This window comes from Photinus pyralis, unplaced genomic scaffold (genome assembly GCF_008802855.1).
Source record: "Photinus pyralis isolate 1611_PpyrPB1 unplaced genomic scaffold, Ppyr1.3 Ppyr1.4_LG1, whole genome shotgun sequence".
NCBI lineage: Eukaryota > Metazoa > Arthropoda > Insecta > Coleoptera > Lampyridae > Photinus > Photinus pyralis.
In genome coordinates, this window is record NW_022170249.1 from 70551136 (window position 1) to 70576655 (window position 25520).

The 25520-nt window shown below is 34.6% G+C and overlaps 1 protein-coding gene across 10 annotated transcripts in view; it reads left to right on the forward strand.

Annotated features, from left to right (window-relative positions):
* Positions 1-25520, forward strand: part of LOC116172282 (sodium/potassium-transporting ATPase subunit alpha) — a 104813-nt gene that overhangs the window by 24665 nt on the left and 54628 nt on the right. The window contains exon 1 of one of the 10 annotated variants that reach the window (XM_031489504.1): positions 4898-5144. The exons of 8 other annotated variants lie outside the window; for them this stretch is intronic. In XM_031489504.1, the coding sequence (XP_031345364.1) occupies positions 5112-5144 (33 nt within the window). In that variant the 5' untranslated portion in view covers positions 4898-5111. Of the gene's footprint in view, positions 1-4897; positions 5145-25520 lie in introns of those variants that run through there. One more of the 10 variants, XM_031489528.1, reaches the window with a different exon arrangement.

The window sequence follows — 25520 nt, forward strand, 5'->3', positions numbered from 1 at the left end:
AAATCTCTAATATCTTTAAACGTGATTCATATTATGAATGGATTAGATCCGTGAAGTTGAACAAATTGCTATATGAATATACCATGTGTGCAAGCCGAGTAGTTTGTTGTTGTATGTCAAATTTTTTAAATGATTGGGAGTTAGTATAGCAGTTCAACTAACTTCTCGTTGTCGTATTTTGATCCGCAAGAGGGAAATACTGGTACGAGTTGGATACATTTACTAGATGTATCTGGAACCTCAATCATCTACTATTTTTTATTTAGCAGTGATTTATTATCAATTGTTCTTATATAAAAGGCACTTCCCTAAACATCAATAATATTTTCCCTTGTTTAAGACCACATGTAGTACTGATGCAAGTCCGATATTTCTTCTTTTCAGACAGAAGGGCTGATCTTTGATCACTTCACTGGTCACTTTTTAAGCCATTTTCAATTTTTTTTCCCAAGGTGCATTGTTCATTTACTATTACGTAGTTAATCTGTGCTATTACAAATTCGAACAGGAGCAAACACAATATACATGGTAGGTATCTAACGATAACATCAAATTAGTTTGTGTTTTGTTTTGTTTTTATACAACGACCTAATCTGTTATACCAAAGCCTACTGATATAATGTGTAATTGCAGACTGCCTTAGTTTTCAGTGTACAATGGCGAAGAGATCAGATAAATATTTTTCTGGTTTTCAAATTTTCAAAGCTGTGAAATGATTTTTTGAGCACCCTGTAAATTTAATAAGTGTTAACCTATATGTTAATCGGGTTTTTTCAACATTTTCAATTCTGAAAATAATCGATCTGTTTCGTTTGCGTTATAAAAGGCAATTTATTTTATGAAGTAAATATTCCAAACATTTTTAAAACGCCAAATAATTCAAAAATAGTTTGGTTTAGACGTATACCGGAAGTATACAGTTGAAAATATCTGTACTGTATTGAACAGTATATGTCAGTCATTAATCTTATGCCAGGTGTTAAAAGTATTTTAAATATTTGTTGCAACTGACTACGACAGAAAATGCTGGAGAACTACATTTTCTGATGAAGATTCTCCAAAATAAAAATAATTAATGTGTTTATAATCTGTTGGGTTTATGTTTTCTTTAGGCATTGACTTAAAAAAATCAGACTTATTGAAAAAGCAAACTCCGGAAGCCATGAATCTCGCGGACTCCCATGATATACGGAACAATGTTCCTTTCGTAAGATGTGCTAATAAAAATCAACCGATGGAGACGAAAAGAAACTCACGTAATGGTGCTTTTTCAAATATTTTAAGACCGTAGTCAAGGCGGAATTATGGCATCGAGGGAGGCAATTTATTTTGCAGTTTCCGCGACGAAATTATTGAATAAATAAAGATTTTGCTCTACCAACTTAACCAAAAATGGAGTATAGCAGGAGAACTATAAAATCTAGTTACTGTGCATCAGGCCAATGTGTTTTGTCATTTCTCCCCAACAAAATGGTGAATAATTGAAAGTATTGCCGAAATTTAGGCATCGCCCCGAAGTGATTACGAAAAAATAAGTAGCAGATACGTCTCATCCGAATGTCTCATTTCTCCTGTGTTAATACACTCTTCTGACACATCGTTCTCGAGATATACAGGGTGAGTTTTTTTACATTTTAAGCATTGGGATCTCGTAAACTATAAGACATACAGATTCGGTTAAATGAGGAAAGAGTTGTCGTTTGAAGAGTTTATTTAAGATATGCTTTTGTTTTTTGAAAAAAATCCACAGTTTACTAGATATGAGCGAAAAACCGATTTAGTGATTTTTCATTTAACTGTAAGTAGAATCGTTATTATTAGAAAATAGAAATACAGCAAAATGACACGAATAAAAGTTTGAGACATTTTAATGCTTAACATGATGAACATACTAATTTATTTTTAAGAACTTACAATTTTTGAGTTACATATAATACAAACTTTAATTTTTTTAAATGATAGTCATAGTTGGCTTTGACATTTTTAAAATGGACACATTTTTTTCTTTATATGATATAAGGCTTGCTAAATATACTTTAATAAATAAACGAATCACGAATGCTTGGACATTTAATTTACGATGAAAATTGGACAGGCAACGTTATCTTCATTTGCTACCAAATGAATTTCAAGATATGTAGGATGGGTTAGATTTGGAAACCACGATGTAATTTACGCTGATTTCACCACAACGGTGCCCCGTTGCACAACCAACTGCAAGTACGAGAGCACCTAAACAAACTATTTCTAAAGTCATGGATAGGTAGGAACGGGTCGACCCTTTGCTCACCCGCCAGATCTTTCAATTTTAGATTTTTCCTTTTCGGTGTTCTACACGCTGTCCACATGATGGTGTGTAAATGCCTTTCGCATTTTAGATGGTAGGATGATACGGAAAGCTGTAAATTATATCGCGAAAAGATGCCGCTTGTGTGTAAATATTAATGACAGGCACTTTGAACATTTGCCCAGATAAATTAATTTTTTTACATGTAATTACTTCAAAGTAGAAATTTAAATGTAATATTTCGTAATTTCTTTTCGTTGTCGTTCTATTTGAGGCCCTCAAGTTTTAAGTTAAATATTATAATAGGTTGAGTAATTAAGAGAATAAAAATGTTTCCCATGGCAAACTCTGTTTTTACTAGTCTTAATTATTAAGCGGAAAAAAATCTACAATTTTTGTTCTTTGCATATTTCTGTATTTCTAATACTAACGATTCTACACCAGTTAAATGAAAAATCACTAAATCAGTTTTTCGCTCATATCTAGTGAACTGTGGATTTTTTAAAAAAAAAACAAAAGTATATCTTGAATAAGCTCTTAAAACTACAACTCTTTCCTCATTTAACCGAATCTCTATGTCTTACGGTTTCCGAGATCCCAATGCTTAAAATGAAAAAAAACTCACCCTGTATATAATGTCGCTTTCCACGATACACCTTGTATAATAGTGCCAGCTGTTTATGTACTGGTTGTCGCTATCTCGTGCACTGGCTATCGCCGTTGGTACTGGCTACCGTATGGATATAATCGCAAAGGTATCCGAAAATTGAATGCATGAGGGTTGCCCCGCCCCATTGGCGGCGTTGAATTCCGGGACACCATCCCTCCGTAAAACAAAATTGTGACTGGTTGAAAAATAGACCACATTCAAAAATTTATTGTGTACCTTGGTTGTAATTTTGATACAAAAATGTTTGTTTTTTGTTGCTATTTTTTATTACTATTTAATTTTTTTCCCATTAGTCCCATAACATTTTTTAACGCACAAAATAAAACACAACAGAAAAAATAAAATCTTAATACCAATCAAATTTAACAAAAGCATGTTTTTCTGGAACAAACAAAAAGTGTGTACACTCGTCAGTAAAATAAATAAAACCCTTGTATGCACAGGAAATGGGAACACAACCCAAAAATTAAATAGAATGTTGTTGTTTTAAATGTATTGTTGTGGAAACTAGGTCTTGCGGATGTTTTGTTTGGTTTCCTCACCTATAATAACGATGGGACACCCTGTATGTGAATTTCAATTGTTTTAAACCGTAAATGTAGTAATTTTTAGGTTAAACGCAACTCTGGTCATATTAGTTGAATTCGAGATTAATTTTGTATCAGAATTTTGTTTAAATACTTGCTTTGTTGTATTTTTTTTGTAAAATTTTGTAACATCTGGAAATTATTTGCGTAGTTTTTGTAAAAAGTTTATCTCCGGTCTACGATAAGAACTGTTATCCCTGCGTACGCTATTTGAAGTTCAAGTTTACGACGTCTTATTACCGCTTAGAAAACAGAGGTGCAGTTTGATTTTTCGAAGAAACGAGGAACGATCGAGTTTTTTGAACGGTAAAACGCAGCTGTATTTCAGCGTATTTGTTGCAAAACGGATGATTCTTCTGTTATCGAAGGTTTGTGCAAAACTTGTGTTGGTTATTGATGTCCAGTGTACTTGCTAGCCTCCAAGTTCCGAAGTTATTAATAGACAGCAAATTAAAATGCGTATGAAGTACTTAGTAATTATTTTATAATTGATTATATAAAGTTAAACTGGTATCCAAAATGCAAGTGGATGCCACGGTTTTCATTTCATGTCGTCTAAGATTTTCAATTATGAAACGATGCCATGCCAACTTTTCCACTTGAAACAGAAGATTTGTGCAGATAATTATACTTTTCCAGAAATGTTCATAACGCGACCCATTCTCATGACGTATTCAACTGAAGTTGTTGATAAGATTTAAACGCACACAAGCGGAATTTCTCCTGTTTACTGTTGATCATATCGAAGACTGTGGAAAGGTCATAGGATAATTCGACTGGAGTTTTTAGGCGATGTAATTTAAATTCGCGATACATATCCGGTACAAAAGCGGGTGGGGTCTAATCTTATATAATATTATTGGTGGTTGAGATCGATATTTCACGTAAATGTAGCTTACAAAAACGATTCACATCCGTTGGGGGTGGGGGTGGCAAATATTATGATTTTTGCATTTAACTTTGATAAGGTTCACGAACTGAGTAACCTGGAGGTCATTTATTTTTTGACGGGTTCATCTTCATTCCATCATTTGTTATGAAAGTTTTTCATGTCAAAATGTTATCAACGATAGTTCTCTTGGACTTTACTCAATCGCCATGTTTTGTAGTTACTTTGTTACATGTTCGCTTCTTAGTTGTAACGCTGAAAACTTTGAGCTTAGCCCCGTGTACATTTTGCGATAAGTGCCGGTAGTAAAAATTAGACCGAGTCATTTTTTCTGAATCACTTTAAAATGGACGACGCTCCGTAATACCGCAGACGAGACAGAATATAGTATACGTTAAAACATTTCCGTTTCCATTTACACTAATTTGTGAGCATCAAACGCGTCCTGCCAAATTATTCAAATGTTAAATTCTCATGGGCGAGATGTCGTTATCGCAATTGACGCATAATAGCGCAGCACTCTGAAATAATTGAAATAATTATTGTAACTGCTGTACTAAACACGAGATGATCTGCAAAGTTTCCTTTAGTATCAAGTCCGCGGGTGTTACGTGAGGTAGTGATAAGGATTGTTGTGGTCCAGCTTGTTATCCATTTCAGACTTGCGAGGATTTCTTGATGGATTTTGCTAACAAAATGTCGGACGACGAAGTGAGTGAATTTTCCAATATATGCATATTTAATCGGTAGATATTAAACGTAATTTATTATACATGGGGTCAGTTACGTAAGTCCGGTTTATATTAAGCGGCCGATAGCGGGAATCAAATAGTGTCGAAGTAATAGTGACCTTGTTCCCAAAATCGATTACCTACACGTTGAAGGGGTCGAGGAAATGTCGCATTTATTAATACTAAAGTAGTGGTAGTTTCGATTTTTATATCTATAAATATAACAGAGTGGAGTGCGTGTACGGTTCTTACTATATTGAATGTCACCAGTTTCACGAAATTACTACCATTTTCTTCAGTACTTATCAAAGTGTTTCTTTTGTATCAATAAGTAGAGTACATCCGAGTCTAAGGAGCTTTCGAATACTAGTAGTAGAAAGACGGCGGGTCTTTCTTTATATAGGAACATAAAGCAGAGATTAGGTACACTAGGTATATAGTGTTATATTTATTACTCTGCCATTTTTCTCCTCTCTTCTTTAGTTTTGGGTTTGTCATCCGTCGGAATATGGAAGGTTAGCCTACTCAAATCAATACGTGGTACCACGTCTCTTTTTATATATCGAGTAACATTGAATTTTTTTGCACATTTTTATGTTTCCGTGATGGGTTCAGAAATGAAATTACTTTGTATATGTTACAACCCTTTACAAAGCCTTTTGATGTAGTATTTCGTAAACAAGTGATTGATTTATGAGTGCTAACCATTTGTTTTTCTCATATTTGCACTTCCGAAGTTTAATTAATTATTGAATTTTTGCGTTGGTAGGTATTCCGTCATTTACCCTTCATTAATGCTGTAATGCGATGGTGCCAGATTGTCCCAGCGTTGTAAACGTTGTCCTAAAGTACACAAAGAGACAGGGATCATTTTTTACTTTGAGTAAGGTCACATTTACTCAAAAAAATGCTTTTTCTCGATTGACACACCCTGTCAGTGTATGAAGGAAAGGAGTTAGATATATCCCTTGGCTTACAAGACGCGCCTTGTGACGCTCTACTGAGCCATCAGTACGTTCACTTTGGGCAAACGCGAGGGTAAACGTAACAACATTGCATGGAGATGAACACACGGTACACTGAGGCAAAGTAGAGGTGGGTGGGAGTGAATATCGGGATTAGTATACACAAGCAAAGATAAAGCAAAAAGGACAAGTAGCAGATAATACCTACAAATCGGGATAGGCGCCACTTAGTCTTGAGTAAATTTCAAAAGAAAATGGAGAATACCAAGGCAGAATAAGAGATCCTTGTTCTGGTCTTGTTAAGCTAAAGGAATAATATACTTGATAATGATAGAACAATAATTGACGTCACAATCGATGGTGTTGTAATGAAATGATCTCCAAAATATTACACATAAGACACCAATATGTAATCAAACGTTAAACCAAGGATTCGACGAAAATAACAAAATTTACCTTTGAACTTCGGGTCGCAACCTGTTGAGCTCAATAAGGCGCGTTCTGAAAATCTGTATCAGCGAACCCCGCAAACAAGCAAATAAAATAGTGAGTGAGTGAATCGCGCTGCACATAAAATATTGCAAAGAAGCAATGATCACGTCTGACACTGAGGCTAATCGTATACTAAAACTGTAATTAATACTCAAAAAGGAACAATAATTCGAATGACTTTACAGTAGTATAAGCAAAATTTGATCGACTCCGACTGTCCTTACAGTCCGGGTATAAACAAGAAAAAATACTTTATGGTGTACAAATAACTAAGTTTCTATTCAATACCAATGCAATATATTCAATTCAAAACATAAACAAGATAATATGGGCCGAGTGTTCGGAGTGAACAAACAACGTAGCTAAGAATTGTAGATCTCGGCTTCTGATCAAGCTTCGGTAACTTCGAAAACTAACTCACCAAGCAATGGTACTAATATCGATATAGTACAGATAATATGAAGGATACAATGTAATCGAACTAACGTAGTAATCGGAAAGTAACGTAAACAAAATCAGTATCGGTATATTCTTCGGCAACGACAGAAGTAGTGTAAGTAAAATCAGATGTATCGGGGCAAATTACAAGGTCGTTAACCTCTCAGGTGTCATTATACTTGCAGTTACAATTCCGGAACAAATTTACAAATATCGAAGAATAGGTCAACAAACTTCATCTACTTACGTTACAGGTAAACTTAGCTGTCGCGTCGTTCGTCACTCTTGCGTAAATGGCGGATCCGAATAAAACTGATAAATCTTCCACGTACTGCGTCGGTAATGCGTAAATATCTAAGTAGGTCAACCGTAAAAGGTAATCCAAAAGAAATAACGATAAGAACTTAAAGTAAACTTGTGAGAGAAAGGCGAAGAAAGCTAAAAGTCAAACTTGAGCGAAGGTTAAGCCCTAAAAATATTCTGTGTTATAATGTAACATAGCTCGAATTGTTTAACTGCAAAATACTAATCCGTAAAAACGTTTCGATGGAGTTACCAAGACATCAAAGAGAAAGAGAGAACCACTAAGAAAATAATATGGTAAATCCAAAACAATAAATCCCTGTTAACAGATGTAACACGAAGCCAGTAAGGAGACATTACAGTACAACTGCGCGCAATACTGAATTAAAGAAGGAATAGCAATGACCTCCGTCGGCGACACTAATAACTGTAGTAATAAGAAATTTATAACGAAAACAAAGAACCAAGGTAAGCTACTACAAGAATAACTACCTTAAATTAGTGGTTTACAAAGAAGATACCTAGATGTAGTCTAGTCTAGTAAGGATATTAAATATACATATACAACAGAATTTAAATAACCGAGAGTATTTTTCGAATGTTACGAAAATGTTCAAGCAGAAAGAAAATACGTTACACATTGTACTTGACCTTGTACACCCACCGACAGTCAATCACTTTCTTATCGGCCGGCCTAGGAACTAGATCCCAAGTGCAATTTTCATTGAGCGCATTTGCCTCCTCGATCATTGCCACTTTCCATCAATGGCTTGGGTGTACGTGGACGGTTCAGCTTAATAAGCCATCCATGGTATACCATTCTTGGAATTCTTACAGTCCCGCTTATAATGGCCCAACTCAACACACTTGTAACATTTTGTGACAAAGTTGTTCAACTACCGTGACCATTCCCCTGCTTGGGTTTGTTAGGCTTACTTTTTCTGGCAAAATAGGCAGCATCCTTAGTAAAACTATTTAAGTAAACTTTATCATTCAGCCGCTGCTCAACAACACATAAACTCTCCCTAAGATTATCCAGCGTTCGATTTTCCTCCAGTCATGAATAAATTCCTGATATTCGACAGGCATCGTGTTTAAAACCCGATTCAGGAACCTCAAAATCACACTGTGCACATTTTAAATATTTTAAAGTATTGTGAGTTAACATGTGCGTACTTGATTTTCCTTTTTAGTTGTATAATCACACTGGTTACATTTGAAATTCGCTGAAAACTTATGTGTTTAAAAGAACATGTTGAAGATTTGTTGCAAAATTGCAATGTGTACTTATACTTTTTTTTAAGTAGTGTGTATTTTTAAGCGTCGAGCTCATTATTACGCAGTTACAGTTAATTAAACGAAATCGCGAATAATCTATCATTTTTTAATTTCATAGTTTTTGATTTGATGGTTGTTGTTTTGTTTTTATTTTTTCGTGTTTTTTCGATATTTTAATAAGCTATTCTGCTTATCAGAGACGAATCCAACAAATACACTTTCTCATTGCCATTTTTTGAGCTCTTCAAGACACCGTTGAGAGATTTTCAATACAACGTCTTGTTTCGGAGAAATCATCATCAACTTTATTTTTGTACGGCCCGTAAAAATTGTACATACTGCATTGAGTAGGATTTTTTATTACGAATACTAATTACAAATTATCAATTTTTTAGGAAGTTATTCCGATAGGTATTTTAGCACGATTATAGGGGATTGTGCGAGGGTGCACCATCCTGTTGAAACCAACAGTTTCCAATTTTTTTTGTATGTGCGACGTACATCGTATAGTATTCGTAATTAAACATGCTACTCAATACAGTAGGTACTTTTCTTACGGACCACATACCAAAATAAAGTTGTTGATGATTTCTCCGAAACAAGACGTTGTATTGAAAATCTCTGAACGGTGTCTTGTAAAGCTGAAAAAGTGGCAATGGGAAAGTGTAGTGTGTGTGTGTGTGAATTTCGGTTTTTCTGCTATATCTTCGGAAGTAATCGAAATTTTATGAGAATAATAACTTTTTAATTGTGCAACTTTTCCCTAATTTGTATCTTCTAATGTTTCCGAGATCATCATGATAGACATCTTTATCTTGGACAACAGCAAAAGTAGAGTAAAAGCAGTGCGAAATCAAAACATTTATCATTCGCTCCCTAAGTAAGAAAACAAATTGATAGTTTTGTCGTGTTGGTGTTAATTAAATTTTCACAAATGTTTGCATTATACCCAACGATAAAGGGAAATAAACTATCTCGTCAAAGTTAGCTAAACTCCCACAGCATCCCTTTAAATAACTATTGTTCCCCAATGCGGTTGTCCGTGTCCTGGAAAGAAATTGAAAAGAAATATGTTCAATCCGAGTATCGTGACATTATGGATCGCATTAGAAATCTCTGCGTAAAACCTTATTGACAGAAACACAAATTACATCACATTCGTATTATTGGACAATATAGCTGACATGCACGGATGTATATGTCGATATTAAACCGACAGCTACGCGATTGGCTTGAAAAACATTTCGCTAGCGATGCCATATTTGCAACGAATTTCCTTTCCACCTGGTGGAGGATATTGATAAAATGATAACAATCGCTGGACATTTACCAGTATATTAAAACGAATTCTTGATACTTATCAATTCTCGAGTAAAACATACTTGAAATTTTCTTGTGTTTTCTAAGCTTCGGTAGAAAAATCAAAAAGTGAGTAGGTATTATAAGAACCATATAGGTACAGAAAATAGAGAATCATAATTAGATTATACTAACCTACTTATTTATATTATTATAGTATTATATAAGATAACCCTGTACTGTGTATGTAAGGTGTTCTCGTAAAATTTACAGGAAAATAGTTATTGATCGAATATTGCCACTCGAAAACCCAGCCCGTTCTGACAACATTAAATATCTTTAAAATCTCAAGTATGGTGTAATGTTTTAGAACTTTTCCTCGAATAAGCTTCCAGAGGTGCAGTAATTTGAAACTTAACTTTTTTATCTTTAAAAAGTTTCCTATATTGGCAAGCCTTTACACATTTTTTTCAAAAGTATTGCGGATACATTTCGTCGACGAGACTTGCCATTTTCTCTTTCCACGAAAGAAAAACTCTATCTATATTAGGTGAAAAAGCTCGTATGGATCATTTTATCTGGCTATCCGCCGTTCGTTCTTTATCGCCCATGACTATTCTTTCATGGCCCCTCGTGTCTATCGGGATTTCTGGAATATTCTAGAGCTCAAGAGAAAATCACTGGCGTAAACAAAATGCAGCTATCTCTAAACGTTGGGTCGCTAGCGGGCATTTCTCGAATTTAGTCGATTTTCTTAATCCTTCATAACTTTCTTATTATTAGAGATAATTGATTTTGGCAAAATCTTCCTTAGAGCACTTTTTTATATAGAATTCATCCCGATGCACAGTTTTTATACAGAGTGTTTGGTTTTTCTTATACTAAACTACATTTTTTTCATACGAACCACCCTATACTTACATTTTGGAGTTATTGAAAAGAGCATAACAATTTCCTAAATTGTGATGTCTTCACATCATATTTATACTAAATATTATTTGCAATAATGCATTTTATACATTAAAATATTTTTATTGCAGACATCTACGTTTCCATGGTGAACAAAAGATGGCAGAATTGTTTAAAACTACAATTCCTTGGGTATCCGTGTTATTTAGCTATATTATTATATGACTTATTTGTTTTTTTCAAATGAGTTTTCACGTTTTTTATTTTTTGTGTATTATTTGAAATTAAAAATATTTGAACTAATAAACATCTCCAGATAACACACAAAAAACCAAGAACGTGAGAACTCATGTGAATAAAACAAAGTCATATAATATATGTATATAGAAAAATAATACAGGTAACCAAGAAATTGCCGTTTTAAACAATCCTTCCATCTTTTGTTCACCATAGAAACCTAGATGTCTGCAATAAAAATATGTTAATGTATAAAATGTAATATTGCAAATAATATTTAATATAAAATATAATAAATCATACATCAAAATTTAACGCTCGTTTCAGAAACTCCAAAATATATCCGTCCGTATGAAAAAAGGTAGTTTAGGGTCGTATAAGAAACACCAAACGCCCTGTATAAAAACTGTATATCACGATGGATTCCACATAAAAAGTGCTCTAACAACGTTATGGAGCATTAAACAAATCGACTAAATTCGAGAAACGTCCCCTAGCGGCCAAACGATTAGAGATAGCGAAGTTCTGTTTGCGCCAGTGACTTTCTCATTGAGATGTAGACACCTAAGCCCATTTTTTTCTATTTCTGAAAATGAAGGGCGTTTCCATAAGAACGTGTCCAATTTGGACGACCCTGTACATACGGAAGGGGCTAATTCCTTGACTTATTTTATGACTAAAAGTTCGTATACGTCCCCAAACGCTGCGTTACTTATCTGCAGGGTGTTACAATAATTTGACACCATACATTTTACAATTTCAATCTTTAATTTATAAACATAAAGCACAAAATTGACAAGATACAATTTCAAAAGCTGTCCATCAACACAAGAGAATATCGGAATAAAGCCAGAGGCTACTGGATCATTTTAAAGATTTTACTTTCATTTATCCAACTACGGAAAATTGGTTTTTATTTTCTTCCTCGATAACGCTCGCAGATAAGAAAAAAATTACAAGAGACAAAAGATTCCAAATAAAACAGAAAAGTGATTTCTTTCATATTTTTACAATCTTACCAGCGCCGCATCGAAAAAAGTTCAGAAAAAGAAATGACCTCTGAAAAAAACATCACTCTGTAATAATTTGTTACTTCGAGTGCAGCTAAAGTTTAATTGAAGTAATTCAGGGGATGAAACCCTTATGAAATGTAGGTGGCGTAGGTTGAATTATTTTTTAAGAGTTCCGGTGCCGGTTCTGTGACTTCAATGATTTCCAGTTTCAGTTCCAGTTCTTTTTCTGTTTTTAATTGTTTCAACATAAATAACATTATTATGAAAACATATAAATTATGCAAATGGAATTGTGTTTAATAGAAGTTCCAATATCGATGCCGAAGTGATAAATAGTTCAATTTGCTCTCGTGTTATAAATTTGAGCAAATTGATTGACTCGATTTAAAAGCAATTGTAAATTCATTAATAATTTAATGGCACATAAGTAAATCTAAATTTACATTACATTATTCACCTCCAAGGGAGCTAATGACCTAACTCTAACCTTAATGTTCTACAAGCTATCCATCGGCTATTAAACAAAATTAGATTGTCGTTAACTAGTATGTACTTCATTTCTTATGTTATAAAACTCCTAATTGTTACAATCCGGCTTACGATGTCAACTATATTTATAATGACCCTCACTCACTCTGAATAAAAAGAAGGATATTGATACGTTTGTCTAAATCTAAGCCAATTTGTTTGTGTTTTGTAACATTAGTTAATCTGTCAAATTTTTGAGGACAAAAGGTTATAACAGCGAAATTGTTAAAGTTAATGGTATAACATGTTACATAAAAAATGAAATACTTTTCAAGTACTTTCCATATCAGTTATAAAAATGGGGTGTTCCATTTAAAAAGACGCTAGTTTGATACGCCACTGGAATACAGCACGCTCCTGGCGATCAAACATATTTTAGAAACATGGCGACGATCATTGTGACTAAGACTTTTTTCAGTATCTTTTATGGTAAAGGAATTATGAACCGAGGGGCCCGAAATGCTACACCCTGTATAACATTCTTCTGTGGGTGTGTTTGTGACTGAACTCCTGCTAAATGGTTGGACGGATTTTGATGAAATTTTTTTATGTGCGTCTCTGTCTCCCCGAATGGTTTAGATTCACAATTGGGCCCGATAGGGATTTTTTTTAACTTCTTTTTTCGTTGATTTCGCACTCTGCCATTTGGCTTACCGATCGATGCATGCGTCAGTGCCGATATGTTTACATGTTTGCATTCTGTAGACTCTGTTTCCGTTATCGTATATCCGTCAATATCGAGCATACGAAGTCGCAGGGGAAAATATGCTCTATCTATATACGAGCCCTATAGTTATCAGATGTTTTTTCAAAAATAAACAAAAGCGGTTATTGAAACTGAAATTCTTTCTTATTCCTATGGTTTGCCATGTTTACCTACAACTCACCATGCTGAATTTTTAATTTTTAGCGTCACGCGATTTGAACTATGGTAGACTCTATGAGTCCTTTGAAGAAATAGTCTAAAGATTTAATAAAAATCCTTTTTATGATTTAAATAATTTAAATAATTAATTATTTAGCTTTTGATTTTTTATTTGATTGAATCTCATACTTTAATTTGTAAATTCTATGGTCACATATTTTTCGCGTGATCCCCAAATTGCACTGCACTTGTAGCTTTTTGCACTCGAATATACAATCTGGGCGAATTTGTATCATTGCCTATACGACTTCGTCTCGAAAGGCGCCGAGTTTGAAATTGCGAGTTTTAACCCACTTATTCCTCCATAAGAAATTCGAGGTTAGTTCCTTTTATAACCGCCCCGCCAGACAGTGAAAGTATTCATTAGGGTAACTTAAATAATTCAAAGTAAAAATTAGATTTGCCTCGTAATCACTGTTTTTAATTGGCGGTGGGAGGGAGTGTTTAATTTTAGTTTTCCAGTTTCTACGGAAACCGGTGCCCACCTCCTCCTTTCTCCTTTGCGCTCTTCGTCTCGTTGTTGCGAGGCGTCACTTCTTCTTCTGTGACCTCGTTGGAAAATTGATCAATACAGACGAACATCCCCCTAAAACTCAATAGACCTGCTCGTCATTGGTTCCCCTCCAGGACGAATTAGCTACACAGACTCATTTTATTTTCATCTTTCGGTAAAATATGACAGTTGCTCGTTTCCATTGCATTGTGCACAAAATGAAATTTTCATTTATTATGAGCTTAACCGTACATACTCGTCTCAACCTGTTAGTAGCCAGGAACTTAGTTTTGGGAGTGGTTAGATTTAAAGTTGGCCTGACCCGATTTATAGCGTTAGCTTTTTGATGAAATAGAGAAGATTAAATCCCGATCTAATTCCATTTATGGCGTCGAGGGTAGCTGGATTACTTTTCAAAGGATTTTCCACTTATGCGCTGTCTGTTTGTACAATATTTCAGCTTAGAAGCGCAATAAGTTTTCATGTTTTTTTAATGAGATTCGCCCCCACATTACAACTTCGAAATGTCGATTTGAGCCTCATTAAATGAGGGAATTAAATGGTTTTGCTATTTCGTGTTTCGAGCGAAGAGGAGTAATTGAGAGATTCTAGATTACTTGGAGGACTTCATCAGATCTTCGAGTGGTCGAATCGTTCACTCGACGATCGTATTCAATACTGAAATTCAAGAGCATAATTGAGTTGACCAATTTCGTACTTGGATCGTTAGGTTAGGCGATAGACGGTTACTGAATGGTTGTGGTCCATATTGTACTTTACAAAAATAGTTGCACCGCCGGTTTGAAGCAGGACACTCGCTTTATTCCGAATTCCCCTTCTGCTGACTTGGTATTGTTATTTTGTGAAAAATGCCGATAGTCTTATAGGAAGTACTGGCAATTAGCAATTCGTTTTATTTATTTAATTGAACCAGTTATCTGAAAAACTGCTTACAACAAATAAAACAAGCAAACAACAGCTATTTTGCAATAAATTTATCGCGTTAAGGTTATCGGTCTGTTTGCAGGAACTACTTTTCCTTTTTAACGGTAGTACTGAAACGATGTGTCTTATGAGTCTTATAACATCTTATGACTCGTGGGGTTAGGGTTACACCAGAATCACCGGGATCGAAACTCAATTTTTTACAGTAGGTATGTAGAAGCCGATTATAAACTGTATCTACCTATATCGATGACCTTCGCACTCGATTGTATTCGTCTTCTCATAAAAGATATATGGGATGACAATTGAAAAAGTTTTAATGTGCCATAAGTGGCTATTGGAAATAAAGAGCTATTCAAAACATTCAGCGCCATAGTTGGCAGTGATGTGAACGAACCTCAATACAATTGTCAGACCGACCTGTCAATTTAATTAAAGAATTGTCAGTTACATGGTATGTTCACAATTCATTTGCCAACTATCTAAAAATGAAGTGGTGGGGGGTATTCAAAGGTTTCCGTAAAGAACACCCTGTACCTTCGAAACGGCTGAACCGATTTAAACAAACTCGGGTTAGTTCAAAAGAGCTATTCTTCAGCTACAAATATTATACTATTTGAAGTTTTGTTAGCTTCACATGTCACCGCTTGAGGGCTTTTTTCGACATTCCGACAGAAATGATTAATTTTCTCAAAAAAATTAAATGCGTTGGTTTGATTTTTTTTTCATGAAAAAGTAGTTAAATGATGCCTAAACAAGCTCGCAAAAATAGCTTTGTAGCCGAAGAATAACTCTTTTCAATTAACCCGAGTTTGTTAAAATCGACTCAGTCGTTTCGAAGATACAGGGTGTTCTTTACGGAAACCTTTGAATACCCCCCACCACTTCATTTTTAGAGTTACAGGAAAAATTGTCAAACAAAAAAGGTTCAGATTATCGTCGTCTTCAAAGACCGGATTTGTTAATATAGCGGAATTCACAGAAAAATCACTTTTTTAGATTCCAGATTGCAGTTACGCTCCCTAGCGGCCATTTCAGAAACTCAAAAATCACTAATCTCGAAAAAAAGTCGCACGGGAAAGTTATGGTTTGTACAAACCAATTTATTTCGATGAGATCTTTCATTAGAATACCATGAAGGGTAGAAAATGTGTGCCCCCCCCCCACCCCCAATTTTCTAAAGTTCATCTTGGCCCCATTAAAGGCATGCACGTTTTACTTTCAAAAACAGCATGTCGGGAAATAATTCGTGGAGGGTCCCCCTTTTCGACAGCGAGATTTAATGGCCGACTGGCACACCTTCAAGGTATAGGCTACCTACTGCACCATTCCCCTAGAAGTAGTTCAAAACGGTAGAAGTGGGTCCGGACGGACGGACAAAACGCAAACAGTAACACATTTTTTTTAATTCTTAAAAAATGCGCTAAAAATTAAAAAAAACTTTCACATTATCATATTTTGAGCTCTACAGGATACCGTTTAGAGATTTTTTATACAACGTTTCGTTTCAGAGAAATCATCAACTTTAGTTTTTTATATTTTTATATCGATTTGCAGAAGCTGGCTTCGTTGTAATAGCACCAACAAGAAGCTTACTATTAGTAATATCTATCTATCTATTAGTAATAGTAAGCTTCTTGTTGGTGGAACTTCAGTTTATCGTGTAACTTGGAAAATCGTATAGAACAATACCCCACTACACAACACTACAACTACTTTTCCGTAAACAACGCTTGAGCTCAGCTCGCATTAGAACATTCACTTTTATGACGACGCAATACAATCTCTTAGAACAAAAAATTTACAACCACCAAGACTGACTGTCTTTATCAAAAAGAATTCATAAATGATGTCTGACAAACACCAAAAAGGTTGTCCCAAAAAAGCGCCGTTTCCCGTCTGCTTCGCCTTTTTAAAACATTGTTTTCTTCTATTACTTTCGATCCTCTGTCTTTATCATTTTGTCAACGTACACCAATCAAATTCACTTTAGCCGCCACCAAAACTTGGAAAGAAAGACCGCCGGTAGCCATTTGTACTGCGCGTCTACGATAAACTTTGTGTTACTTTCGGCGAACACCTGCACATTAATTAACCTTTACGAAACGATAACGAACACTTTACTACCGCTAGACCGGATTTAAAAAAGAAATTTTTACAAAACACTACATAATTATTTCTAGATGTCCCTAATCTTTTAACACGTAATGAAACTGAACAATAAAATAAATGAAATACAAGGTGTTTATTTAAACAAAATTAAACTTCTAATAATTCTGATACAAAACAGCATTGACCTCGAATTCAAATGATCGAATTTATGTTCAATCCAAATTAAGAACCACATTATTAACCTTAACAAAATTGAAATTGAACTCATGCAGGGTGTATCCATCGTTACTGTAGATCAGTGTAGGTGCTGATGCTGATAACAATAAAAACATCCGTATGATATAGTTTACATAACAATATACTCGTTTCAAAATCTAATTTTATTTAGGATAGCCACATTTGTATCTCGTGCTTCCGATATAAGTATCATTTCGATCGTTACGCTGCCAGGACCTTTATAAATAATTTACCTCTTACAATTCGAAGATAAAAGTTGAAAGTTGTCAATTTTTCTTTTATCTGTTCATGCATGCAATTCTCAATCTTACGTTATCTCGAGGAAAGTAGGTTGGAAGCATCAGTCAGAGACGCGTGTCAAAGTTCGATAACAATAATAAATTGATGTCGGGCACAGATGATCGTATACGTTTTCCATTTTGAACACAAATTACTGTCAATCAAGGGCTTAATACGATTTAATAGTCCGCGTAAGAAAGTAGATGGTCAAAATTTACACTTCATTGTAAACGAAAGTTGGAACTTTGGATCAATTCTTGGTGTACGGTTTCCATTTGCTTTTATTTCGCATTTGAGGACCAGATTTCCACATTCACAATTCGCACGAGGTGAGGTTCCATGTTAACGAAATATAATTTTGGATAAAAGGTGTACCAAATGTAATTTACTCGCGTTCTAGAGCAAACTTAATTCTCCCCTAAAATAGCATAGCCGAAAACGTGAATTTAATCTCTTCATACACGCTTGATAGAAATTTGGAAATAGCCATCAAGCCGGATTAAATGAAAATTTTAATCCTCCCTTTCAAGTGCGCATTCCCCACAACACGGGGTTCACATCAAAATGGCATTAATTGAAAAAAATCCATGTTCCATCTTTAATCAACTTTCGTTAGTAATATCAAAGCTAGTGCACATATAATTCCTTCGTTATTCTTTCGCCCGCTCTGCAAACGGAAAATGACAGCAATTGTCTTGAGGATATCCTTAGTCTGAGCTATTAAACAGTTAAAAACTGCATTCAAGCAGCCTTTTAGCGACCTAATCTCGCTACTTACTTGACGACAAAGTACGTCCTGCCTCGTGATATCCATAACAATATTTACTTTACGAGCTCTTTCGCAATATTTCATTCCGCAGATTCCAATCCGCGTATTACGTAAAAAGCCGGAACATACGTGAGAATTTCACTTCATATATTAGGAAGTGAGTTAATCACTTATAATTGCACAAGAGGTTTGTATTTTACCGAGTAAATTTGGGTTGTTTAGGTAATGAAAATCTGTTGCCTAGCAATTAGACGAGAAAAACTGTCAACTAATAAAAATGCGACACCGCAGGTGGAGCATTTTTAGGTTGACAGTTTTTCGAGTCCAATTGCTAAAAGGAAACAGATTTGTATTTTACCGAGTAAATTTGGGTTGTTTAGGTAATGAAAATCTGTTGCGCCTAGCAATTGAACTCGAAAAAACTGTCAACCTAAAAATGCTCCACCTGCGGTGTCGCATTTTTATTAGTTGACAGTTTTTCTCGTCTAAATTGCTAGGCAACAGATTTTCATTACCTAAACAACCCAAATTTACTCGGTAAAATACAAACCTCTTGTGCAATTATAAGTGATAATTTCACGTGTGGTATTTAAGCGACAATTCAATGCGATTATTCAATGACATTTGTCAAACTTCCACCAGTGAAATGACGCGAAATTTTGTCGTATTAACCGGAACATTCTTCTTAGTTTATTAATCAATTTCGACAACCGACTTATCACCACATCTTTTAATTTAATCACTCATAACGAATTAGCTTGGAGCACAAAAGTTCGAATAGAATCAATAGCAAGCGCTCGTGGTATTAATCAGCGTAACTAGCATTCGTGACAGCACCTCAAAAATATTCGACAATACTTCGACTACTTATGGTATTAATGACAATTTAACGTGGTCAGGAAATAATCCGGCCTGCCTTTTTCAGGGGTATTTTTCGAAAGTTCGACGATCAGTGCTAATGAATAAGAGCCGGATGAAAAGTCGCGTTTCCGAATGCGAGGTGAGTGCCAAAAAGTTCCCCAACTGAAAATTGTATGCGATTCTTCGTATCTCGTTTGCCTTACTTTGTACTATTATGCCATTAAACTCGTTAAAAGTTGAGATTATTACATCAGATCGCCACAGTCACGTGAATTTTATATTTAGTTCAGTTCAGCGGATCACCGTCTGTCATCATTTCAACAGCTGTTATCCCATCGATCATGCAAAAATGCTCAGAATCTTTTGTAATTTGTTCAAATTCTGTGTATTTTTCGCGGAAACAAATAATAGAACGATCTTATAAAACCACTCGACCTCGACTCCCTTCATTTTATAAATGGTTATACACGGTGTCCATTTTTCGAGTGCCACTATGGGGATCTCGCTTACCTTAAGAGATAGAAGGTTGGTTAAATGGGGGCAAAGTTGCGAATTTCCTTGCTGAATAACCATCTGAAAAGAAATTTAAAATATCATCAATAGTTCTGAAAATATCACAAAAAAACGAAACTTTCTGATTTTCGTTTTTAATTTTTTCATGATAAACTAGTCGTGCTAGACATTTCTAATTAACACATTATTCGAACACTTTTCAATGGAGATTTCGAATGTGACATCTCGGTTTAAATAACTTTTAAGATGACAGAGAAACACGTGGCAACTTTAGTTTTTCTTATGGGCGCCATTTTTAATTTTGAGATTTTAAGATTACTTATTTTTTCTCTTTACGACGATATATCGCACATGGTGGTTCAGTATCACATTTTTCCTAAAATACAATTTTTAATTTTTTGGGAAGAGTGCTTTGGAAAAACAAAACGTTCTTTTATTGTGAACAAAAGTTTGACAGTTTGATGCATATGTCCGGTTACAGCGTTGGCATCAGGGAACTAGATGTGTTTTCGATTTTCAATTTCATATGAACAGAATGGAACCTTCGTTTTGCAAGAAAATTATAATTCAAAATAGGACAAAATACATAAGAATAAATAATATTTTAGCAATAAAACTAGCACAAACGTAAATGACACTGCTTGAAATAGGTCAACATTTTCTTCACAATAAAAGAACGTTTTGTTTTTGCATAGCACTCTTCGCCTAAAATGAAAATTGTATTTTTAGAAAAAATGTGTTAAAATTAAATTATATCGTTGTAAAGAGGAAAAAAGACCTAATCTCAAAATGTTAAAATCCAAAACGGTGCCCATAAAAAAAACTAAAGTTGCCACGTGTTTCTCCGTTATCTTGAAAGTTATTAAAAACGGGATGCCATATTCGAAATCTCCATTAAAAAGTGTCTGAATAATGTGTTAATTAGAAATGTCTAGTACAGGGTCTAGTACAATTAGTTTACCATGAAAAAGTTAAAAATGAAAATCAGAAATTTTCGATTTTTTGCCATATTTTCAAAACTATTGAAGATATTATAAATTTCTTTTTAGATTATTATTCAGCACGAAAATTCGCAACTTTGCCCTAATTTAACCAAGTTTCTATCGAATATTATCTATAGATAAGCGAGATCCCCATAGTGGCACTCGAAAAATCGACACCGTGTATAAGTCGGAGCTTAATTCGCCCACCACTGACGGGAAGGTAAAGAAAAGTTAACGGATTTGGGCAAATTCCTTATCTTTGAGAGACGTCGACAAGAGTAATGATGCACTAAAATCAGATTCGGAGGTAACTTCTTCCAGGAGTCCACAATTTTTTTTGAAAGTTAGTTTCAAAATTGAGTAGCGTAATAGAGAAAGACTATCACAGAAGGAAGTATATTTTGGATATCTTAAATTATCATCAAAAACATATTTAATATAAAGGAACACCCGAGCAAGCTTTTCTGGGTAGTGCAATGCCATTTTATTGCACACAAAAGTGGTATAAAACTGCGTTTACTTTATCGAATTTGTTGGCCTTTTGAATCGAATCTGACCATCAGACTGTAATCTGAAATAGACCACCTTGAAGAGAGAATCAAACTGTACTAGAGTAGAGAAACCATCTGTACCTGGAGATGATATAGCTTTAGACACCATCATCAGAATTTTTTTTTTAATTTCCCCAGAAAACTAAAAACGAAGCATAAAAAACAAAAAGGCTTACAAAGTTTATTTCTTACCAAAGCTGGAGCATAAACAACTATTAAATACACATGGTATCTCACGACAAATGCTGTTTGTATATAGTGTATCCCCCAATTGTTTTGTCGTCTCTTGTAAAAGGCAAACAAATTTCGAATTGAATTGTGAGCTTCTGGTGATCAGCTCTGCTTGGGTGGAAATTAATTTGTTACATAATTTTAGTTTCGAAAAATCAAGGGTGTCTTTGAAATTTCGAAATCACCGTCATTCCATCCTATTTTGAACAGTTTCTTAAATAACTTTTTCAGATTATCTCTAAAAATGTAGTTAATAAAAAATAAAAACAACTAAAAATCAAAGTATTTTGAAGTTTTGCACGTTTACTCAGTTTTTCATTCTGAACAACGTTTCTTAATAACATTTGTGCGTATCTGGTCCCCAAAGAGCACTTCACGCAAAAAACGTTTTTTCTTACAAATTTCAAAGGCACCCCTGATTTTTTTAAACTGAAGCTATGCAACACATTAGTTTCCAACCAAGCAGGGTTGATCCGCAGTAACTCAAAATTCAATTCAAACATCTTTTGTTTTACCTAAGACGACCAAACAATCGCTGGACACACTGTATATCTCGAAAACGAAACCTGGGAATATCTTGAAAATATGCTAATGGCTGATATCAACTTGCTTCTCTTGTATGGAACACTCTTTTTAGATTCTCTGAATAAAAGGTTCCATTTTAGTCGACAGTGTTCATATTTTGTTTATAAGTAAATACAGGGGGGTCAAAAACTAACATTAAACATAATAATAATAATAATAATAATAATTTATTGGCTTTCATACATGGGAGTTGTTTCAGCACGTCAATAAACCTAATTTTTATTACTAGATTTGTAAAATTGTATACATTGTACATTGAATTAAAAAAAGTAAGTTTCTTTAAATGATTTAAATGGAACCCTTGGACGTTATGTTTCCAAAAATAAAACTTTGGATAAAGTAGTCTACTCCATCAATTTTTCTTTTCGAAGTATAGGCTATTTATATTTTGGGTATGGTACAAATGTTACCACATACAACTTTAAGAATTTTTGTTAGTTGGTTCTGACAATCGAGCACGAGAGAAATCGCGACACGAGTCATGACTAAGTCGTCATTTGTTTAGTGCTCGATTGTTTTTTTTTCACGACCAACTACCAAAAATTCTTAAAATCGTACTTAACATAATTTTGTCAATATTTCGAAATCTGAAAGGCTGCCCTTATTTTTTGTACTTTATAAGGCTGCTCAGTGATCAAATTAGGGGGTTTCCATTAAAAAGCTTAGTTTTAATACTACAATTTTGAATTTTTACTGTTAGCTCTTGAACCCCCTGCAGTCCATTAAGTGCGCAATAAATAGGAATTTTTGTAACAGTTGCGCAGTCGAAATTTAAAGTGTATGCGTCTTCGATAACCATGTTATATGCATCAGTTGGAATGCTGGCTGGTTGTCAGCAAATGCGGCCCCGTAGAAGAACGCTGTAGAAAGACCAGGAATGTACATGTACCTATCGCGGTTGTGTAATTAATAGCTTTACGGGGCTATATGATGTGGGATCGGCGACAACGGGGCGCCATCCCCGAGCGTGTTTTACTAACGTCGTAATTTTTCAGTTTTTCTTACTGATGGTGGAGTCAAAACTTCAAACGCGAGTTGCGGGTGAACGAGACGTCGGTCGGTTTTAACTTTCATCGCTTTTCTCCACGACCTATTATCGAGATGGGGAAGGGGACAGTTAGAAACTGGTGGTATCCTCAATGGTATTCTAATGAAAAACCTCAACAGCAGGAATTAATTCCTAGTACCTTCCTTTCCAATATCTTTCCGAGATAAGTTAACATTTCTCATATCTCGAGACCTAAAAAGTACCCGTTGACGACGAGGACTTTTTTATACGCTGCCAATGACAACGCACAGACGTGTCAAAGAGTGTCGCGCTCACGGCTGCCTATTATAACGATCCTGTTAATTTTTCTTCTTTTTATTCCCACGTTTGAAGAAAAAAAACATATTGTCAGTGTCAGTATTTTGCTAGCCTCGCTTCGGTCGGCCATCAAACACCGACTCATCGGTTAATGTTGACGGGAGTGAAAAGGTTAAACGGGCGCTCAGCGTTCGACGACATTTTGCTGCCGCACTCGGTATTTTTATTATTATTTTATAGGCAAGGCCCACTACCGATCCACTATTATATGACTATAAACTTAAAAATTTACATGACCGGATTCGAACCTTGGCTCCCTCTTATTTGCGACCGAGCACTCATTATCACTTTTTAAAAAAATAAATTAAAGTTGGCCGTTCTTCATCAACGAATATTAATAATTTAATGAAAAATGTAATTTTCATTTTAAATTAAATGGAGAATACGCAATTAGTCAAATTATATTTGCTGGTAATGTGTATATGTATATTACAAGAAAAGCGCGTGGTACTTTTTTAATCATGCATGTACATGCCTAACCTTGGCTTCCTTCCTATTCCCGGTGTGCCACTAATGAACTTAATTTAGCCGAGTGGATATCACAATAAAAACAGTTAATTTAAATTATGCTGCCTTTTATTCATGAAGTAATTATGGCTTGTTTGTGATCATTTTTCATTTAAAAACTCATTTTCGAACTAGACGCTCGGCAAATAGAAATAACTTTGTCTGTCGTCTGCTCACGTATATAGCAGTTATTAAAAAATATTATATTAATCATAAATAAACAGGGATTCGTGCAGTCATACATTTTGTGGAATTAGTTGGTGAAATTGGTTTTATCTGGCAGTATTGGCTATGCAAATCAATTGGCAATCAGAGTTGTATAATATAAAATGTATCGACATTTCGTACAATAAAGTGTTGAATATAGCGTAATTTTCATAAGTGTACCTATCTGTGTTATGTAATGCTATTGGTATTAATCTATGAATGGCTTGTAACTAACTAATTTTTAGCAGTTGATTATTTGAATTGTGTAAATTGGTACAACGGAATACCTAAACGTTGAAAATATCTTCAAAAATTGCCGATTTTGAATTTTTCCATATAATCTAAATAATAAGCTTTGAAATGTCCTTTTTATTGAACAAATCCGCCCCTTCGAGGGTTTGAGACATGTATGAAATTGCAGATTTTTTATAGTTTTTTGATACGTAGGGCGGAGGAAAAGAAAGAAAGTACTTTATAGCAAAACTACGCAGGTGCGAGTTATGCAAAAGGCATTCTTAAGAGCTCGTTAATGAACACCTTTACATTTTTAAAAAAATAAAATCGTTAACAGTAAAAAAATGTGTTATGAGTACAATCACCCGATCATCGTGTGTATTAATCATTTTTTTTTCGATCTATTTTAACACTCGTGCGAGTGAAGGTCGTCTGAATAAATCTCATTTGATGGAATTTATTTTGGACCTACTATAAAAACATGCACATCAAAAATGGTTCTTTTGTGCCAAATAGTTTTAGATTTTTTGTCATCTTCGGTACGCGAAATAGTAGTTAAAATACTGGTATAATCCGCAAATATTGAATTTTTCTTGGTTGCATTTTATTATTTGCATGACCGTGACGCTCATTCAAAGCGCTTTGGCAGAGTAAAGTTCTATTTAAACTGAATGTGACGTATTTTGGACGTCATCTCATGAGTGTTACATCAGAAGCACGTAAAAGTTTATTTTCTGACACGCGACCTCGTTAAGTTTCTTCTATGTGCCATAGCGAAACGACGACTTGAACATAACTTACCGTAACAAGTACCATTCTTGTCACTCCTATTTTATGTCCTGCAATCATTTTTCGTTTTAATTAAATTCTTTTCCACTGCACCCCTATCGAGCTTGTAAGTTGTAACGTGGACATTTTTAAAGGTTTCTATTTTTATCACGACTCAACTACTCCGATTTGCAGTTTGGTATATCGCCATAATAATAATAATGCATGTAGAGTGAAAGAATATAAAGAAATTCATTATAGGGATAAACCTTGCTGAATTGAATCTATTTCATATTCAGTGGGCCACCCTTTATGTAGACAGTAGACA